Source organism: Protopterus annectens, chromosome 2.part1 (assembly GCF_019279795.1).
Source record: "Protopterus annectens isolate FY-2018-M chromosome 2.part1, PAN1.0, whole genome shotgun sequence".
In the NCBI taxonomy this organism is placed as follows: Eukaryota; Metazoa; Chordata; order Ceratodontiformes; family Protopteridae; genus Protopterus; species Protopterus annectens.
In genome coordinates, this window is record NC_056729.1 from 679,468,841 (window position 1) to 679,485,318 (window position 16,478).

A 16,478-nucleotide genomic window follows, 5' to 3' on the forward strand; every position below is an offset into this window, starting at 1 on the left:
AAAGAGACAATGGAAATGAGATGATCAGATGAAGTACAGCATCAGGACTCTCAATTCATAGAGATGTCATTCTTTATAAAGAGACAATGGAAATGAGATGATCAGATGAAGTACAGCATCAGGACTCTCAATTCATAGAGATGTCATTCTTTATAAAGAGACAATGGAAATGAGATGATCAGATGAAGTACAGCATCAGGACTCTCAATTCACAGAGATGTCATTCTTTATAAAGAGACAATGGAAATGAGATGATCAGATGAAGTACAGCATCAGGACTCTCAATTCATAGAGATGTCATTCTTTATAAAGAGACAATGGAAATGAGATGATCAGATGAAGTACAGCATCAGGACTCTCAATTCACAGAGATGTCATTCTTTATAAAGAGACAATGGAAATGAGATGATCAGATGAAGTACAGCATCAGGACTCTCAATTCATAGAGATGTCATTCTTTATAAAGAGGTAGAGCATGGTCATTGTGTCACAACTACCTGCATCCATAGCTTCAATATCTACATCTGCCCCAAAGAATAAATGGCACAATTACCTTAACACTTGGCAGTTTTTTTTCCCTAGTAACCCATTACCAGCATCTCACCTTCTCCACATTAATGAATGAAGCTCTTAGGATGCTCGTTCTATTCCTCCCTGGACAGCATGCCAGCAACCCAAATGCATTTCCAAGCCTGTCTGACATCACAGTTGGAAATAAAAAATACTGCACTACGTTTAGCACTACTAGCAAATACATATTGCAGAAAGCAGAAGCAGCACTTATACAAAGGAAACAGCCTTACCTGTGCCAGGAAGTACTGGACTACAACAGTTATGGCTTCTAATTTCTGGTTACCAGCTGACAGCAGTTGTTTTAGCTCTTGGATGAATTTAGTCTGTTTCTCACATTTTGCCTTGAAACTTTCAGATCCAATTTTTGCATCAGTCGTGTGGATATCTGTAAGGGTCCGTGTCTGTGTCCTAGGGCTCCTTGGACTTGGTTTCTGCTTTGCCTTTTCGACTAACAGAAAATGGCCATATTTAGTAAATGCATACTGGGTTATAATGAATGACAGGCTTTTTCTCTTTCCAGTTCTATTTCCAACATAACAGGGTCAAACATAACATTGCTGTAATTTTCTAACCACTGCATGCAATCAGTATGTGGGGAACTGTAATATAATTTAGTTCATGACTCCACACAACCCCCCCCCCAAAATACAAAAAAAACCCAGTGCATTTTATGATCTGAAATTTCCTCAAGAGTTTGGGATTTTACTCAAAGCAAAAACACGTCTCACTGGCTTTGATGTATATCAGAAAAATCTTCATGAAGTTATCTGACATGTAAAGGAGTAGTAAATGAACTTGAAAAATTGATGGTAATATTAATACAGCTGAACGAAGTAATACCGCCAACTACTCACTGCTTTCAATTAAAAGGACGTAGTCTTGTAGAGTGAAACAACATGATTAGGTCAGATCAGGTCACTACAAATGCTCAGCATTACTCATTAGATTTTTTAATATTTGAAGTCTGTGTCCACTTAAAAATTAGCCCTACCATGCTGGATCTCATGATGCTGAACTACATCTAAATAAAAATAACTTAAATCTGTCTCTATAATTTATACCTACCCAGCTCTTGATTCAAACTCATGTTGCTTATCACCTGTATTAATGAAGTCCCATGCCCTAGAGTGGGGGATATACACAGGATGATAGCTAGCACTTGCAAAGTACCTCAGTGTGACTTGGGGGGGGGGGGGGTGCAGTTGTTTCAACTAGCTTATCTTGTTAGGGAGACTGATGAATAAAGCTACTTTCATTCAAAATACAAACAACACGAATAGCACTGCATAGCAAAGGATACCTTTGTACCACCTTTCCCAGCTACACATACAGACCTTCTGATTGAGTCGGTCTGGCAGAACACTTTTCCAGTGCAGATGGTAGCCTAGGAAAGAATTTTATAATAAATATTTGAATTTTTCCCAACCTACAAGTCTTCAAATCATAGCCGCAAGTTTCTGCAGTTGTAACTCAGACCATATGAAGGCTTAAAGATGTTTTGCACCATCTCCCCTTTGAGCCTTGGTTGGCACTCAAAGCTCCCATACAAAGTTAGCATTATTACAAGCATTCCTTAGTTTCAGAGCACCATAAGGCCCCCATAATAAACTGTTGATTTAAAACAATCAAATATGGCAAGAAAAGTGCATTTTTTAGACTATGTAATGGTACAATTAAAATGCCTTTTACTGCAGTGATAAATTTACAATTATCTTTTCAAAAGAAATTATGCTGCAGTGGTACGGTGGTAGCATTGTTACCTCACAGCAAGAGGTTCTCTCGTTCGATTCTCGGCTGGGCTTGGGAGTGCCTTCTGTGTGGAGTCTACATGTCCTCCCCGCGGTTAGGTAGCGTTCGAAAGACATGCGCGTGTAAATGGGCGTGCCTTCATTGAAGGTTAAGCGTTGAACTGACACCTCGGCGTTTTGTAAAAATCTACTGCCAATCATTAGCGGACCAGAGTTCCGCTGTGGCGACCCCTTACCGGGAAAAGCCGAAAGACAAACAACATAATCTTTTCTAAAATAACTGAAGCTGTATTTCTTTCAGTAGGGTCACTATAACAGTTAATCTTAATATCTGGGTAGACTCCAGTACCATCCTACCTAAAGAAAGAATACTCAAAGGATCCCCTGACTTACTGCCATGCAAAAACATTTCCTACTACTGGACTGTGTACCCAAAATTGTGCTTTGCAAAGCTGTACACAGTAGTCCATGGTTCAATGTTTAAAATGTCCTGAGTAGATGCACTCCTGAAATACATGTCTGATGTGGCTGCTGACTTCGTGAAATGAGCCCTTACTGCACGAAGAAAGAGTTTATTGTACTTGTCATAGCATGCCAGAGTACAAACATACATTTAGGCAGAGTCTGTGTACTGACTAGTAGGTCTTCTTCCTTTCACTAAAGGATGCAGTGTTTGTCAATTTTCCAGAAATCATTAGTCCTCTTTGTATAGAGACGAAGTTGTCTGTGAAAAAACTGACTGTTAAATGGATGTCTTGAAGGAGTATAGAAACTATGTTTAATAAAAATGCGTGTCTGTTTTCAATGACTTTCATTGTAGAAAAGTAAGCAAGCCAGTTTACACACACAAAACTAACTCTGAAATCCTTCTGGCATAAGTAACTAACCTGAACGAGTGCTTCCTGTGGAATTTTTTTTTTTTTGGAGATACTTTGCACCATTGCTTCATTCTGTCAGCCGCCTGCAATGCCCCACATCCAACACCAGGACTAATAGTCATTCCAATGTACCCCTGGGCTGACACAGATCTTAAGGGAATCGAGGGTGGGGGGTTGTCCTACTTCCACCATTTTTTCCCTACTTTTATGGCCTACCAGTGGTTTCCTTGCCTACCAGGAGTAAAACAGGAACATGCAGCATCTCTCCCTGTCTCTGTGGAATCTCACCCATTCTCCCTCACCTGCACAACCTCAGCCTTTGCCTGGAATTTCATTAACCACTTTCCACCTCAGGGTGGGCACAGCCCTATCAGATGCCCAAGTAACTAATCGAACCTAGGTCACTTGGGATGCAGTCAGGGCTTTATCTCTCTACATCACTGGAGCAGCTACATGGGAGATATTTTATCTTTGATGAATTTACTGGTTCAAATGGAAGCAAACAGTAATTTCAACACAGGGTTCAAATCCCAAGGGGGGTACACTGATGATCTTGATAATATTAATTGAAGGACTCCTTGAAAGGATCTGACAGAAGAAAGGCCTTAACCGATGCACTCTGTGTGAGACATGGAAGACAGGCTGAGATTGCAGAAATATGAGCCTTATTTGACGAATATGTTGAACTTTAATCAAACAGGTTCAGTATTTATGAAACATTAGTATGCTAGTGTAGAGAGGACATAGATTGCATGGTTTAGGCAACAAATATCAAACTTCTGCAAGATTTTCTAGTATTAGATCTTTTAGCTTTCTTTGAAATATTTAAAGCAAGAAGTTGCTATTAAGAATCAAAATTCTATCCTTCATTCAATGGATTCAAAACCTTTAAGATGGAGATGTTTTTCATTTTTTTGGGGGTTAGCAAGGACTAAGACAGAGATAAAGCTACAGTTGTAGAGAAATCATTGCAGTGTGTACCAAAGACTGCCTGGGCCAGAGGGAGCTGTGAGTATCAGGATGGCTTTATATTGTCTTGCTTTGAGAACTTTCTGTCTTAATGGAAAATAAAAGTAGGTGCACATCAGTCTGATTCCAATAAAAGGAAAGCCACTTATCTTCCAATCTGTCTCATTAGGAATGAAACAGAAGAAATATCTGAGATGCCTGCTATAGTAGGAAGCACAAAAATACCCACCTCTAAGTCAACAAGTGTGTGTAATGTGATGAAAAATTATAAGATCAAGTTTCCATTTATAAGCCACTCAAGTTCCTGCTGGAAGCATTTACCCAACTGATTTTCTAAGCTTGGAACGAGTTGCTAAATACTTAAGATTGAGTTGCAGACCCCATTCCCAAATACTGATCCTCTCTTTGCAGAGGAGAAATGTACCACATTAATGTTGCACTGCAAATGTAGACTTGAAGGTGGCCTGTTCTGGAAAGCTGTCACAGCAGTGTCAGCTGCATTCACCTACTTCAGATTGATGCAATTTCTCCTGTTGAGATTGGGTGCCTTAGAAAGAGGTTTCTGAAATGGATTCCACAAGCAAAATCTGAAGAGTTTTAATTTTGAGTATGTACTTAGAATGCTGAAAGTGACGCCATTCCTAGTGATATGCTGTCTAAATCGATGTTTTAGTAATTTATTCCTCTATGCCAGCATACAGTGAAGGACTATAACCACAACATTTGTAGACTGGTTAGAGGTTTCTTAAATGCTTTTATGCCTTCATATGGAACCTTGTTTGAAGGATCAAATGTTGGAGACAACAAGACATGTACCAGAATGCGCTCAAATTTCTTGCAGTGAAGACCAGATGCTGACAAAAATTAAATTACCACCAGATATCCATTTCTGCCGAGTTAAAAGACTTTACTTTTTACTTATTCTATGACAAGTTAGTGATACTGAGGGAGTCGGACATTTTCTTGTTACTTACTACCATCTCCAGAGTATGGTGGATACATTGTGCTAAAAGTTCCTTTTGTCTTTACTGCCAGCTACCACACAAGGGAATGTGTTAATGTAATAATGACACTACCTGCAGCAGCGTTTTTTTAAAACACCTAGCACCTCAGTCATGTAGACCTTCAACGGCTTACAACATGAAATGATCATATATAGTTAAAAACACCAGTAACAATTAACTCAAAAGTTAAGCTTAAGATCCATGACTGGAGGCAAGTTAAATTCCTTCCAATTAAAAATGTATAAAGTCCCTTATATCTTACGAGTCTGAAGTATTAATAATAATGTCTCTCTATTCTCCAAAAGATTTTTAATTTCACAGCCAACAGAAATGTGACACCGCACACTCATTTCCATGCCACTATGCATCTCTGGTTTGGCCCTGTGGTTTAGTATATAGATACAACTTGGAGGAAATAGGAGAATAGAGGGACATCTCAGAGAAGCAAGTAAAATTCAAAGCAACAGCCCCATTACAGCACACTATAATATATACTGCTCATGTTCTGGAGCACTTTTGTTTTGCAATTACTCTCACGTCTACTCTTCATATTAAAGGTGAAAGGGATGTTACAGAAAAACATTTTAGACCGACTGCTAGTTTCACTGACAACCTAGGTTTGTCTACAACCACACCTACAAAATGTTATAGTAGGTACTGGACAATGACTTACACATGTTGCAAAGCATTCTAGGTAATCAAAACAACTTCGGAAAAGCAGCTTATGTGGTTTCACTGCTACAGCATCATGTATGTTAACTGCCAATGTAATGTGCTCCATTTACAAGGCCTACTCAACATGCCTTTCTTGCAAATGAGAAACACTGACATATTTAGCATGGTAATACAGGATACTATACACTGTATAAGCTAAGGAGGTATATAACACAATTTCAAGAGTTTGTTACATACACTTGTCTCAAAAAGTGGCCAATGCACTGACAGTTTGAGTTTCATAATGGTTTTATTATCTGTTTATTACGACTACGTTAGATATTTTTGGTTATATTTGTAATCTTTTGGAGGAGAAAATTATTAATTATGAAATTTCAGATTCTGAAACCAAAGGGACTCTATGCAAAATTTAATTGGAAGGTTCTAACATAAGATCCACTCATGTTTCACAATTTTCTTTAATCTTATTTGTTTAATTAGTTTTATAATTGCTCGTCTTCATTTAGTATTGCCTGTGAACCCATGAATGTGTGTGTCTGAGGCACTAGGTGTTAATAAAAGCTTGCTGCTAAAGATGGTCATTACATAAATTTGGAGTCAGAACTTTACTGTGTCCAGATTTCCCACAAATATTGAGAAATATGAGCAAGTATTCCACCTAAATTTGGATTAATTTGCTGGAAATGACCAGGGTCACAATCAGAAAAATGAAGGGAATAGGGAATCACTTTGCTTCACTGGGAACCTACAATAATCATGTACCTGAGATATGTTCTATCTTTAACAACACTGAAATTACTTTTAACCATAACTAATATTTATTGCAATACATGTTCCTTGAAGACAAATTCTCAATTAATTACATCTCCAAAGAGTCTTGAAAATTTTAAATTGCCATCTTTTTCAATTGATAATCCATACCTTTACAGTAGGCTATGACCACCATGGCCTTTACAAGCCTAGCCATGCAATCTAACCCAATTGTGTCCATATGCACAGTGGACGTTTATGAGGAGGTATGTTAGGAAGTCTCTAAAGGTTATTGTGGGGAGGGGAGGTATGTCAGTTTGAAAGCATTACTTTCTGCCTCTATTTATCATCAGAGACATGGAGGCCAGATCCAGGAAGAATTTCCAATTTTCCACACATTGGTCAGGATAATACTTAAATAGGGTTTGGGATGGATGCTTATACTTCATTAATACTTTGCAAATTCTTTATGTCCTAATCATTATATGAAGTCCTCTAAGACAGGGTGGGCCTTACCCAATTATAATCTCTTTCATAATCCATCATAATATTTGGCATCTAAATGATTCTCTGTCTCTCTACAATTGTGACAATTTAATTTTTCCATTACTGTGTTGTTTAATAACTATATCCCCACTGATGTGCCATTTGCAAATTGTAACACATTTAACATTTCCTCATCTCCTTTTATTTTTGTCTCTTTACGTCATCGTCTTGATGATGGCAACACTCAAAATTTTTTGGCATTAATGTTTTACAGAATAGATTCATATTTTATTTGAAAGAAATACCACTGGATAAGAGAAAGTTACTATGGAAATTAAATGACATTCACACAGAAGTTTCTGCTAGCATAAACAGGAACATGTGTGATTTTTTTAATGAAAATCTGAGAGACTGGGATTGAATTAGACATGAAAATCAAAAGGGATTTGAGTGACTACTCTTCAAATATATCATTTTACGTAGATGTAAGCACAAGGGTGACAGGAAGTTTTTTTTTTTTTTTTTTTTAACATCGATGGATACTGCTGTCATGGCAATCTAATTTCAGACCTATCGCTATCCTCTCACTCCTCTCAAAAATTTTAGAAAAATGTATATGCAATATGCATGCAAGTCATGCAATACCTACTGCAAGGACATCTACCCAACATGGCTTTCACCCCAACCACAGTACTACTACTGCCTTTCTATTCTTAATCACTATTTCTACTGCCAAAGATGATAAAAGTACAGTTGTGTACACTTACCATAAATGTAGATGTTAGAGTGTATTCACTGTTGCAGTCATTAGACTTGGGTTATCCTGCTGGCGGTCTACCCTCAGTTGGCCTGAATTCCAAAGTCTAGGTCCGACATCGGTTGCTGTCGCCTCTTCCCTGACGTCAGTGCGCCAGGGGTATAAAAGATGCAGCTGACACCATTTTCTTCAGTTTTCTTGCCCCAGATGTCAGGTGCCCCCAAAAGGGAAGGCTAAAAATATGCCAATAAAACATGCATGTACCAAAATATATTATACCTTCATCTACAAGCAAATACACTACATAGGTTGTATAGATTAGAGAAGTGCAGCTAAGTTCCAGCAAAAAGAGATGGGGGATGGTGGGTGGGTAACCTGGACTGCAACAGTGAATACACTCAAACATCTACATTTATGGTAAGTATACACAACTGTACTATGTTCTTCGTGTTTCACTGTTGCATTCAGTACACTTGGGTTGAATCCCAAAGCTATGGTTGGGAGGCTGGAGCTAAATAGCATTAGGAGTGGCTATGAGGCCTTGCAGAACTGCAGTGGCAAAGCCTGCCCTGGATTTAGAGTAGAGCAGTAAATGATGGTGCTTTGTAAAGATGTGCACTGAACTCCAGGTAGCAGCCTCTAAAATGTCTTTGGTTGGTACGCCCCTGAGGAAGGCTGTTGAAGTGGCTGCTGCTCTGGTTGAATGTGGCCTAATGCCCTTAGGCACTGGCTTGCCATGTTGTGAATAGTAGAAACAAATGCAGTGGCCTATCCACTTTGAAATAGTCTGTTTTGAGATGGCCTTTCCTTGTGATCCTGCAGCATATGCCACTAGTAGTTGCTCAGTCTTTCTGAAAGCTTTGGTTCTGGTTCTGTTCAAGTAGAAGCGTAGCCGTCTGTGTATGTCCAAAGAGTGTAAAATTCTCTCCCCCTTATTCTGTGGGCTTGGATAAAAAGTAGGCAGATGAATAGTTTGGTTAAGGGCCACACTGGACACTACCTAAGGCATAAATGTCGGGTTTGTCCTCAGAGAAACCCTGTCTGGATAAAAAATGATAAAAGGTTCCACAGCCAGGAGTGCCTGTAGCTTGGAGACTCATCTTGCAGAGGTTATTGCTAGGAGTAGAGCTGTTTTCCAAGATAAAAACTTTATATCAGCTGTAGCGGCTGGCTCAAAAGGGGACAGAGTGAGTTTTTCCAAAACATAATTGAGGTCCCATGCAGGTATTGGTGATCTCCTTGGAGGCCTTAAGTTTTTGGCTCCTCTGAGGTATTGCCAACCTTTTGGCTTGTTAGGGCCGCATTGAGTGAACAGAAATGGTCTTAGGGCCGCATATAAAATATATCATGTAGTTAACTCTTTCGTTGCTCTGGAAGACCACAGTCGACCTCCTGGCTGTACTGTAGGTGCATTTGAACAATGAATAAATATAATAAATGCCTAATATTTGCCTTAAAATTCTAATTCTAATTCTCTAATCTAACAGTTAACTCTAACATCTTAGTTAATATATATATGTATATATATATATATATATATATATATATATATATATATATATATATATATATTTTTTTTACAATTAAACATACATTCACTACAGCACTAGCATTTCTCACTGGGAAAACCATTCCAGCAGTCCAACTACGTAAAATGTCAACATCAGCAGTCCTACAATACTATAATCCACAAAAATAACCCAACAAATTTGCAATAAAGTAAAGAATTCATATTACTGACTTAATAAAACAATTCTGAATAAGCTACAAGAGGGTATCACCCAAACAAATAACTGGTGCTGGAAATATGGCCTCAAGCTAAATGCCAAAAAATGCATCATCCCCTTTGAGGAGAGTGATGTCCCCACAAATTATCACATTAATAACAACGTTGTAAGCACGCAATAAGTTGTATGGTACTTGGGCACCCAGGTTGATAGAAACCTGACTTTTGACTACCACGTTGTCTCCGTTGTAAGGAAAGCTTTTTACATAGCCCACTTCATTAGTAAGGGTATCTCATCCAGGGACAAGGAAGTCATAACATCCCTGTATTCTTCCTTTACAAGAGCCATTATTGAGTGCAATGCCCCTTTTGGCATGCGCCTCAGCAAAACACCCTGCCAAAAGAAAGACTACAACCATTTCTGACAAAAACGTTCAAAGGACTAAGTTCACGTAGTTATCCGAACAGACTAAAAAGCTTCTTGCTTTCCTCTGTCTCTCACTGGCCCCTATAAATTTCATCATTGGCTTGCTTTCCAGGCTAAGAAAGATCCTGCCTTAAGAGACTTCCTCCACCTCAGAAATACTTGTTATACTTAAAACGCTCACTACAAAGACCACAGCCTTCACTGCAACATAAACAAGCCACTTTTTATGGACAGGTTCTTGACACAAAAACCTTCAACTTCTGTAAAAAGCTTCTCTCATTATCAAACAATGTAGTTCAGCAACACAATGGCTGGATGGATAGCTACAAATGTAATCCTTGGGTAAGTAGCATAGCCTTCATCAAACCAGATGGAAAATCCACATACTAACCTTTCCCAGCTGGATGGCTAAGATCTAATATTGGTTACTCAAGTCTAGTTGCCCAAAAAGAGGGGCATGTTTAAGTAAGACTTCCATTTGCAAAATTATATTCAGTATACATATTAAATCTCTCTCTTACACACACACACACACACACACACACACACACACACACACACACACACACACACACACACACACACACACACACACACACAAGCCCCTACTTGTAAAATAGGCAACCTCAGTAATCACATGACACCCACTCACTGAATGAAATTGTCTGGAAGTCAAAATATCTGAAAACAAAAATCATAATAGAGATGGATTCATCCATGTAATTTCCCACCACCAAAAGGACCATCAATAAATCAACAAACAACTGCTCTGCAAAAGTAAATCAATAAGAAAACCATAAACTATAATGCTACATACTGGTGCAAACATATAACTTGTGTCAATCCCCAGGTTAATCCATACCAAAAGATTGTTTCAGAGCTTCAGCTATGTACAAACAGCTTTCTCCTAAAAACTTAACTCATTGATATTTGCCTTGCTGTAATTATAACTGTAAAAAATGTTTTTAAGTTTATTCTGTACCTCCAGTGACTTCTTCAAAAGGGGGGGCAGGAGACAGCTGAATGAAATGGGTGGGGTGTCAATGTGAGTGGGTGGCCAATTAGGGAGGGGCTATGCTGAAAATGATTCTCACTGTTACAAGATGTAATCTCTGCCATACTGTATGATTACTACATCCATAATTTGCTCTCTCTCTCTCTCTCATGTATTGTATTATATTGTTTTGTGTTATTTTTGGAGGTTTTCTCCCCTGGCCTTTGCTGACAATGGACCTGTGTCCAGTCGCACTTTCCCGGTAAACAAATGTAAAATAAAATAAATAAAAATAAACTTCCCTCCAATCTAAAGCCATTTGACATTCAGACATTTTAATTTGTGCAGAAGTTACTCACAGACTGACAGTTTACTGAGCTGTAATGCTGACCTTCGCTTTTGAAAAAAAACAAATTCCCAGACTTTGTCAATAGCTCAAAGTATAGAGAGGATTATTTATTTGTTATATATTTATTTATTTTTGGAAAACATCTTTAAAACTGTTAAATTGATTACACACCCAGAAACACAAAAAGTTATTGTGATTATGTAAACCACAGACTCCTGCAAGAGATCAAACTGAAATTAGCACTCTATGCTTATGTCCGAGCAGATGAATCATACCCGTCAATTCCAAAAGAAGTAAAGTAGCTTAATAAGAAGTTTATTTGCAAAGTTACATGGCAGTTTATATTGGAAATAAGCAGAGATATTAAAAAGGCTCTGTTTTTCATAATTATGCCGAAAAGTCTTCCAAGGTAAATACAACTTTTGATTTAGTATGGAACCATACCACTTAACCTTAGAGCAAGAAATCTGGACAAAGCAAAAAATAAAAGTGGGACACAGGCCCAAAAATAGTTATGCATTACAGACACCATTGAAACAACTGTAGCAACAAACATTATACATCACTTACAATCTTTCCATCCCATTATTGTCAGTTAAACATTATATGGCTCATTCAGTCCTGCCTTCTTTTGCATCAAAGAAAACCATGCATTGAAATGACAAATGCATTAAAAATAATAAATAAAACACATTGCATCAACATCCTGCAACTTCCTACCTGCAAGCAACCACAGAGCTTTCACTGAAACTAGGGCTGTTTGTGTTCGTTTCCCCAGAATGACAGCTCTCCCTAATTAAGTCTAATGGTATACAATCTATCAGTATCTGGACTACCTGAAATAAATTAAATTATGGCCTGTAAATTGAAAGTTCACTTTGTTTAATTAAACTATATTTCTAAGCCCACTTACTGTATTTTTTCAGTAGCATCCCAATATCCATTTCCAGGTCACTTTACAAGACAATGGCAGTGGTAGACTTGGCATCCTTCAGAACCCAACAGGCCCACGCTAATACATTGTTCATTAAATGTAAATATCCATCCACTGTAAATGGCAAGAAGCTATGTCTTAAAAAATCTACTTCTGGCATGCATACCCAAGTATTAGGTTTTGAAACAAAGAAACATATTCTCCACAGTCTGCAAGTCTCTGTCTTTAATAATCATCTACTGTTGCAGCACTCCCAACACATAAGCACACACATACACACTAAAATCCTCAACATTTAAAAAATTACATTGTGCCCACTTGATTTGCCAGTATTGATGATCCACCAAAGCTATGCTTACTGTTGCCCAATCTGCCACTGCTTGGAACGCACCAATGAAAAAACAGTACTAGGTGCTTTTTTGTTTGTCTGAAAAAACAATAAAACTTTATATGCTACATTCCCACATAGTCAGTCCACTACTGACCCATTAACCCTAGGCTGCTGTCTCATTCTTACTCCATGGAACTGCATTACCTAGGATGACTACTTTTATTTCCTAAGCAAAATACACAAATTGGAAGATGAGGCAAAAATACAGACATTATTTGAAAATCCATGCAGTTAAGAGGTATGAGTTCATGTTCAATACAACACTCTCCCTGTCAGTAAAGCCACAATTTAATGAAAGTGTACTCTTAATGTATGATATATTTGTGAGCTAACTTGTTTGTGTTCAGTAGGTAGACTGATCATTGTTAGCCTCTTTGTGTATGCATCTCTCTCTGTCATGCACACATATACACACACACACTCTTCTTCTACTTTCACACACAGAATTCTGCTTTCATGCATGCACTCACTCACTCCATACTTGCCTATTAACACAGGTAATTGCTGTCCCTTTCAAAGGCAACAGCAGCAAATCCATACACGAGTCCCTCTTCAGCGAGAACACACACACTGATTGTTCGGCGCAAAATAATGGCATAAACACACTGACCCTTTTTTGGCTCAAAAACAAAACTAGAAGGGTGCTTTGGCGCATGCGCACACCGACATTAGCATTACAGGTCACGGGAGCAAAAAACACCAAACAAAAAAGTGTTTTGGGGCATGCATACATCGATGTTGCAGTTAGAGGTTGAGGGCCGCATGGAAGAGCTCTGAGGGCCGCAGGTTGGACATGTCTACCTTAAAGGATGAGAAAAGATTGGTGGCTCTGTATTGTAATGAGCCGAAATGGCAGAGGCATGAATTTTAATTGATGAAAAGGATAGGTCTTTGTCCAGCATCTCAGTTAAGTATTGCAAAATCTGAGGTATATTTGGTACTGCTGTGTCAATTCCTTGTGCCTGGTTCCAGGCACAGAATCTCTTCCATTTTCCAGCATAAGATTTTCTAGTACTAGGCCTCTTGGCCTCCAAAATGACATCCATCACCACTTTAGTGAGAGGTGTGTTTTGCATGACTACATTATCTGCCTTGCTGCCAGATTTAAGGTCTTGAGGTGTCTGTGCAGGATCTGATTGTTTTGTTGGGACAGTAGGTGAGGTATTTGAGGTAAGGTGCGGGCTGGGCATAGAGACAAGTTCCTTAGGATTGGATACCAGTACTGGCGGGGGCCAGTCTGGGGCAATCAGTATCATTTTTGGCTTCTCTTGTCTGACCTTTAGGAGTACCTTGGGGAGGAGAGGCAGTGGAGGAAAGGCATACACTGTTAAGTTTTTCCAGCTGAAAGATAGGGCATCCACTTTCCATGCTTGTCTGTGATAAGTCCTTGTGCAGAATCTCTTTAGTTGGCAGTTGTGAGAAGAGGCAAATAGGTCTATGTCTGGGCATCCCCATTTCCTTGTTATGTTGAAGACTTGTGGATCCAATTTCTACTCGTGGGGATCCATGAGGTTTCTGCTTAGTTCATCTGCTGGAGTATTTATCTTTCCTGGCAGGAATTGTGCCTGCAGATGTACTTGGTAAGTCAATGCTGTGTCCCGCAAAGTCATGGCTAGTGTGCAGACAGGGTAAGAATGAGTGCCTCCCTGCTTGTTTATATACTACATGACATTGGTATTGTCCGTCTTTATCAGTAGTTGTCCCAAATGAAGTAGGTCCTTGAGGGCTGTCAGGGCATTCTGAACAGCTAGCATCTCTTTTTGATTGATATGTAGATGCATTTGGTTGGGGGACCATGTGCCTTGAATACATCCTCCTGCCATGTGTGCCCCCCAGGCATAATCCAATGCATCTGTTGTCAATGTCTGTCTGGCTGGGGGTAAGGTGAATGGCTGTCCCTTGTTCTGGTGTAGGCAGGGAATGAGAGCAATTATTGTTTCCAGGCTGTGGCAATGGTGAGCCCAAACACTTTTTAGGTACCATTGAAGTTTCCTCATATGCAGTCTTGCATATGGAATTAGTAGAATGCAGGATGCAATGATGCCCAAGAATTTTTCTTGCAGATAACTGGGCCTTTGTTGCCAACAGTTTGAAATAGGTAGTCAGTTGCCTTTGTTTGTCTGGCATGAGATAAGCCATTTGGGCAGTTGTATTTAAGCTTGCACCCAGGAATATTATCTCTTGAGAGGGTACTAGTTTTGATTTCTGTTCGTTGACTGTGTACCCTAGGCATGGTAGTAATCTCTTTACAAACGCCAGATGCTGTAGTACAACGTCCTTGTTCTCTGCTTGTATGAGGCAGTCGTCCAAGTAAGGATATATTTGTATTCCTCTGTCTGCAAAATGCAATTACTGGTGCCAGGCACTTTGTGAAGACCCTGGGCGCAGTAGATAAGCCAAAGGGCAGTGCAGAGAATTGGTAGTGAATTGAGCCAGCTTTGACTCTGAGGTATCTTCTGCATGTTTGTCTAATTGGGACATGCAGGTATGCCTCTTTTAGGACTTAAGTCACAAACCAAGCCCTCTTGCTCAGCATGGGCAGAAGCTGCTGTAAGGTCAACATTTTGAATTTTGGTATATCCAGATATGTGTTTAGAATAGATAGGTCCAGTATTGGTCTCCAGGCTTTGTCCTTTCTGGGTACAAAGAACAGTCTTAAATAAAATCCTTGTCCCTGCTCTTGTTCTGGTACTTGTTGAATGGCCCTCATGGCCATGAGGGATGAGACTTGTTTTTGTGCCTCTGCCCATTAGTTTTTTTGGTAGGTCTGGCCAACCATTTGCCCTTGACAAGGTATGAAAGTGAAACTTGTAGCCCTGTGACACTGTCTAAGACCCATTTGTCCTTGGCTATGTGCCAATTTTGAGAAAAAAAATGCTAGTTTTCCCCCTAAAGGTGCTGCCAGAAGATAAGTGCTTGGCGCAGGCAGGGGGGAAGTCATTGGGGCGGTTTCCTGTAAGGCTGTGATTTGTCTTCTCCACTTTTGGAGGTGGAAGCACCCCATTGTTTAGACCTGTATGAACCTTGGGGCTGGATCTGCCTCTTGGGCGCCTGTATCTGCCCCTTTGTGGTCTGTCTGACACTGGAAAGGACCAATTCTTTGTAGGCCAGTGTCTGCTAAATCTAGGAGGCTGTACCTGTAAGAAATCCTTGACTGTTTGCGTAGATTTAGCTTTGTCCTCCATTTTCTTTAACACCTCTTCTGCTTTAACACCAAACAAAGTATCATGCTGTAATGGAGCATCTAATAATATTGCTTTAACATGATCTGGTAAATTTTGTTCCTTTAACCAAGCATGCCTCCTAATGACAGAACTCATGACAGCGGCCCTGTAGGAGGCCTCCAAAGAATCAAAATCACATTGCAAAGTATGCTTTCCAACTTGCTCAGCTGCATGCAATAAATCCTGCATTTCTTTGTTTTCTGCACCCTCAGAATTTATCAACATTTTCTGTTTAAGCACTGACATAATAAATTGCTGATATTTGAGCATATGAAACTGACAATTTAAAGCCCTTATAGCCAAGGTAGCAGAAGTGTAAATCTTCTTTCCCCATCTGTCTAATGCCCTAGAATCCCTGTCAGAGGGGATAGGGTTTTTTGCAGTGGATGCCTTGACCCCTTTGGGACCCTGAGAAATAGTTTCTGGGTCAGCAGCAGGGTTTCTGGAAAGGAATTTATGAGAGGTAGGTACCCTGTAGTACCTGTCTGGCTTAACAGGAGCTGGAGGTAAGGAGTCAGGGGTCAGACTGGACTCTGAAAATACATCATCTACAATGTCTAACACAGGCGAAATAGCTAGGGGCCTGTGTTGTG

At 39.4% G+C, this 16,478-nt stretch overlaps 1 protein-coding gene across 3 annotated transcripts in view; it reads right to left on the reverse strand.

The window, feature by feature from the left end:
• The window catches only part of MTUS1 (microtubule associated scaffold protein 1), a 2,531,455-nt gene that overhangs the window by 811,754 nt on the left and 1,703,223 nt on the right, over positions 1-16,478 (reverse strand). For all 3 annotated transcript variants that reach the window (XM_044062416.1, XM_044062417.1, XM_044062418.1), the window contains one exon: positions 804-1,021. In XM_044062416.1, the coding sequence (XP_043918351.1) occupies positions 804-1,021 (218 nt within the window). The remainder of the gene's footprint in view (positions 1-803; positions 1,022-16,478) is intronic.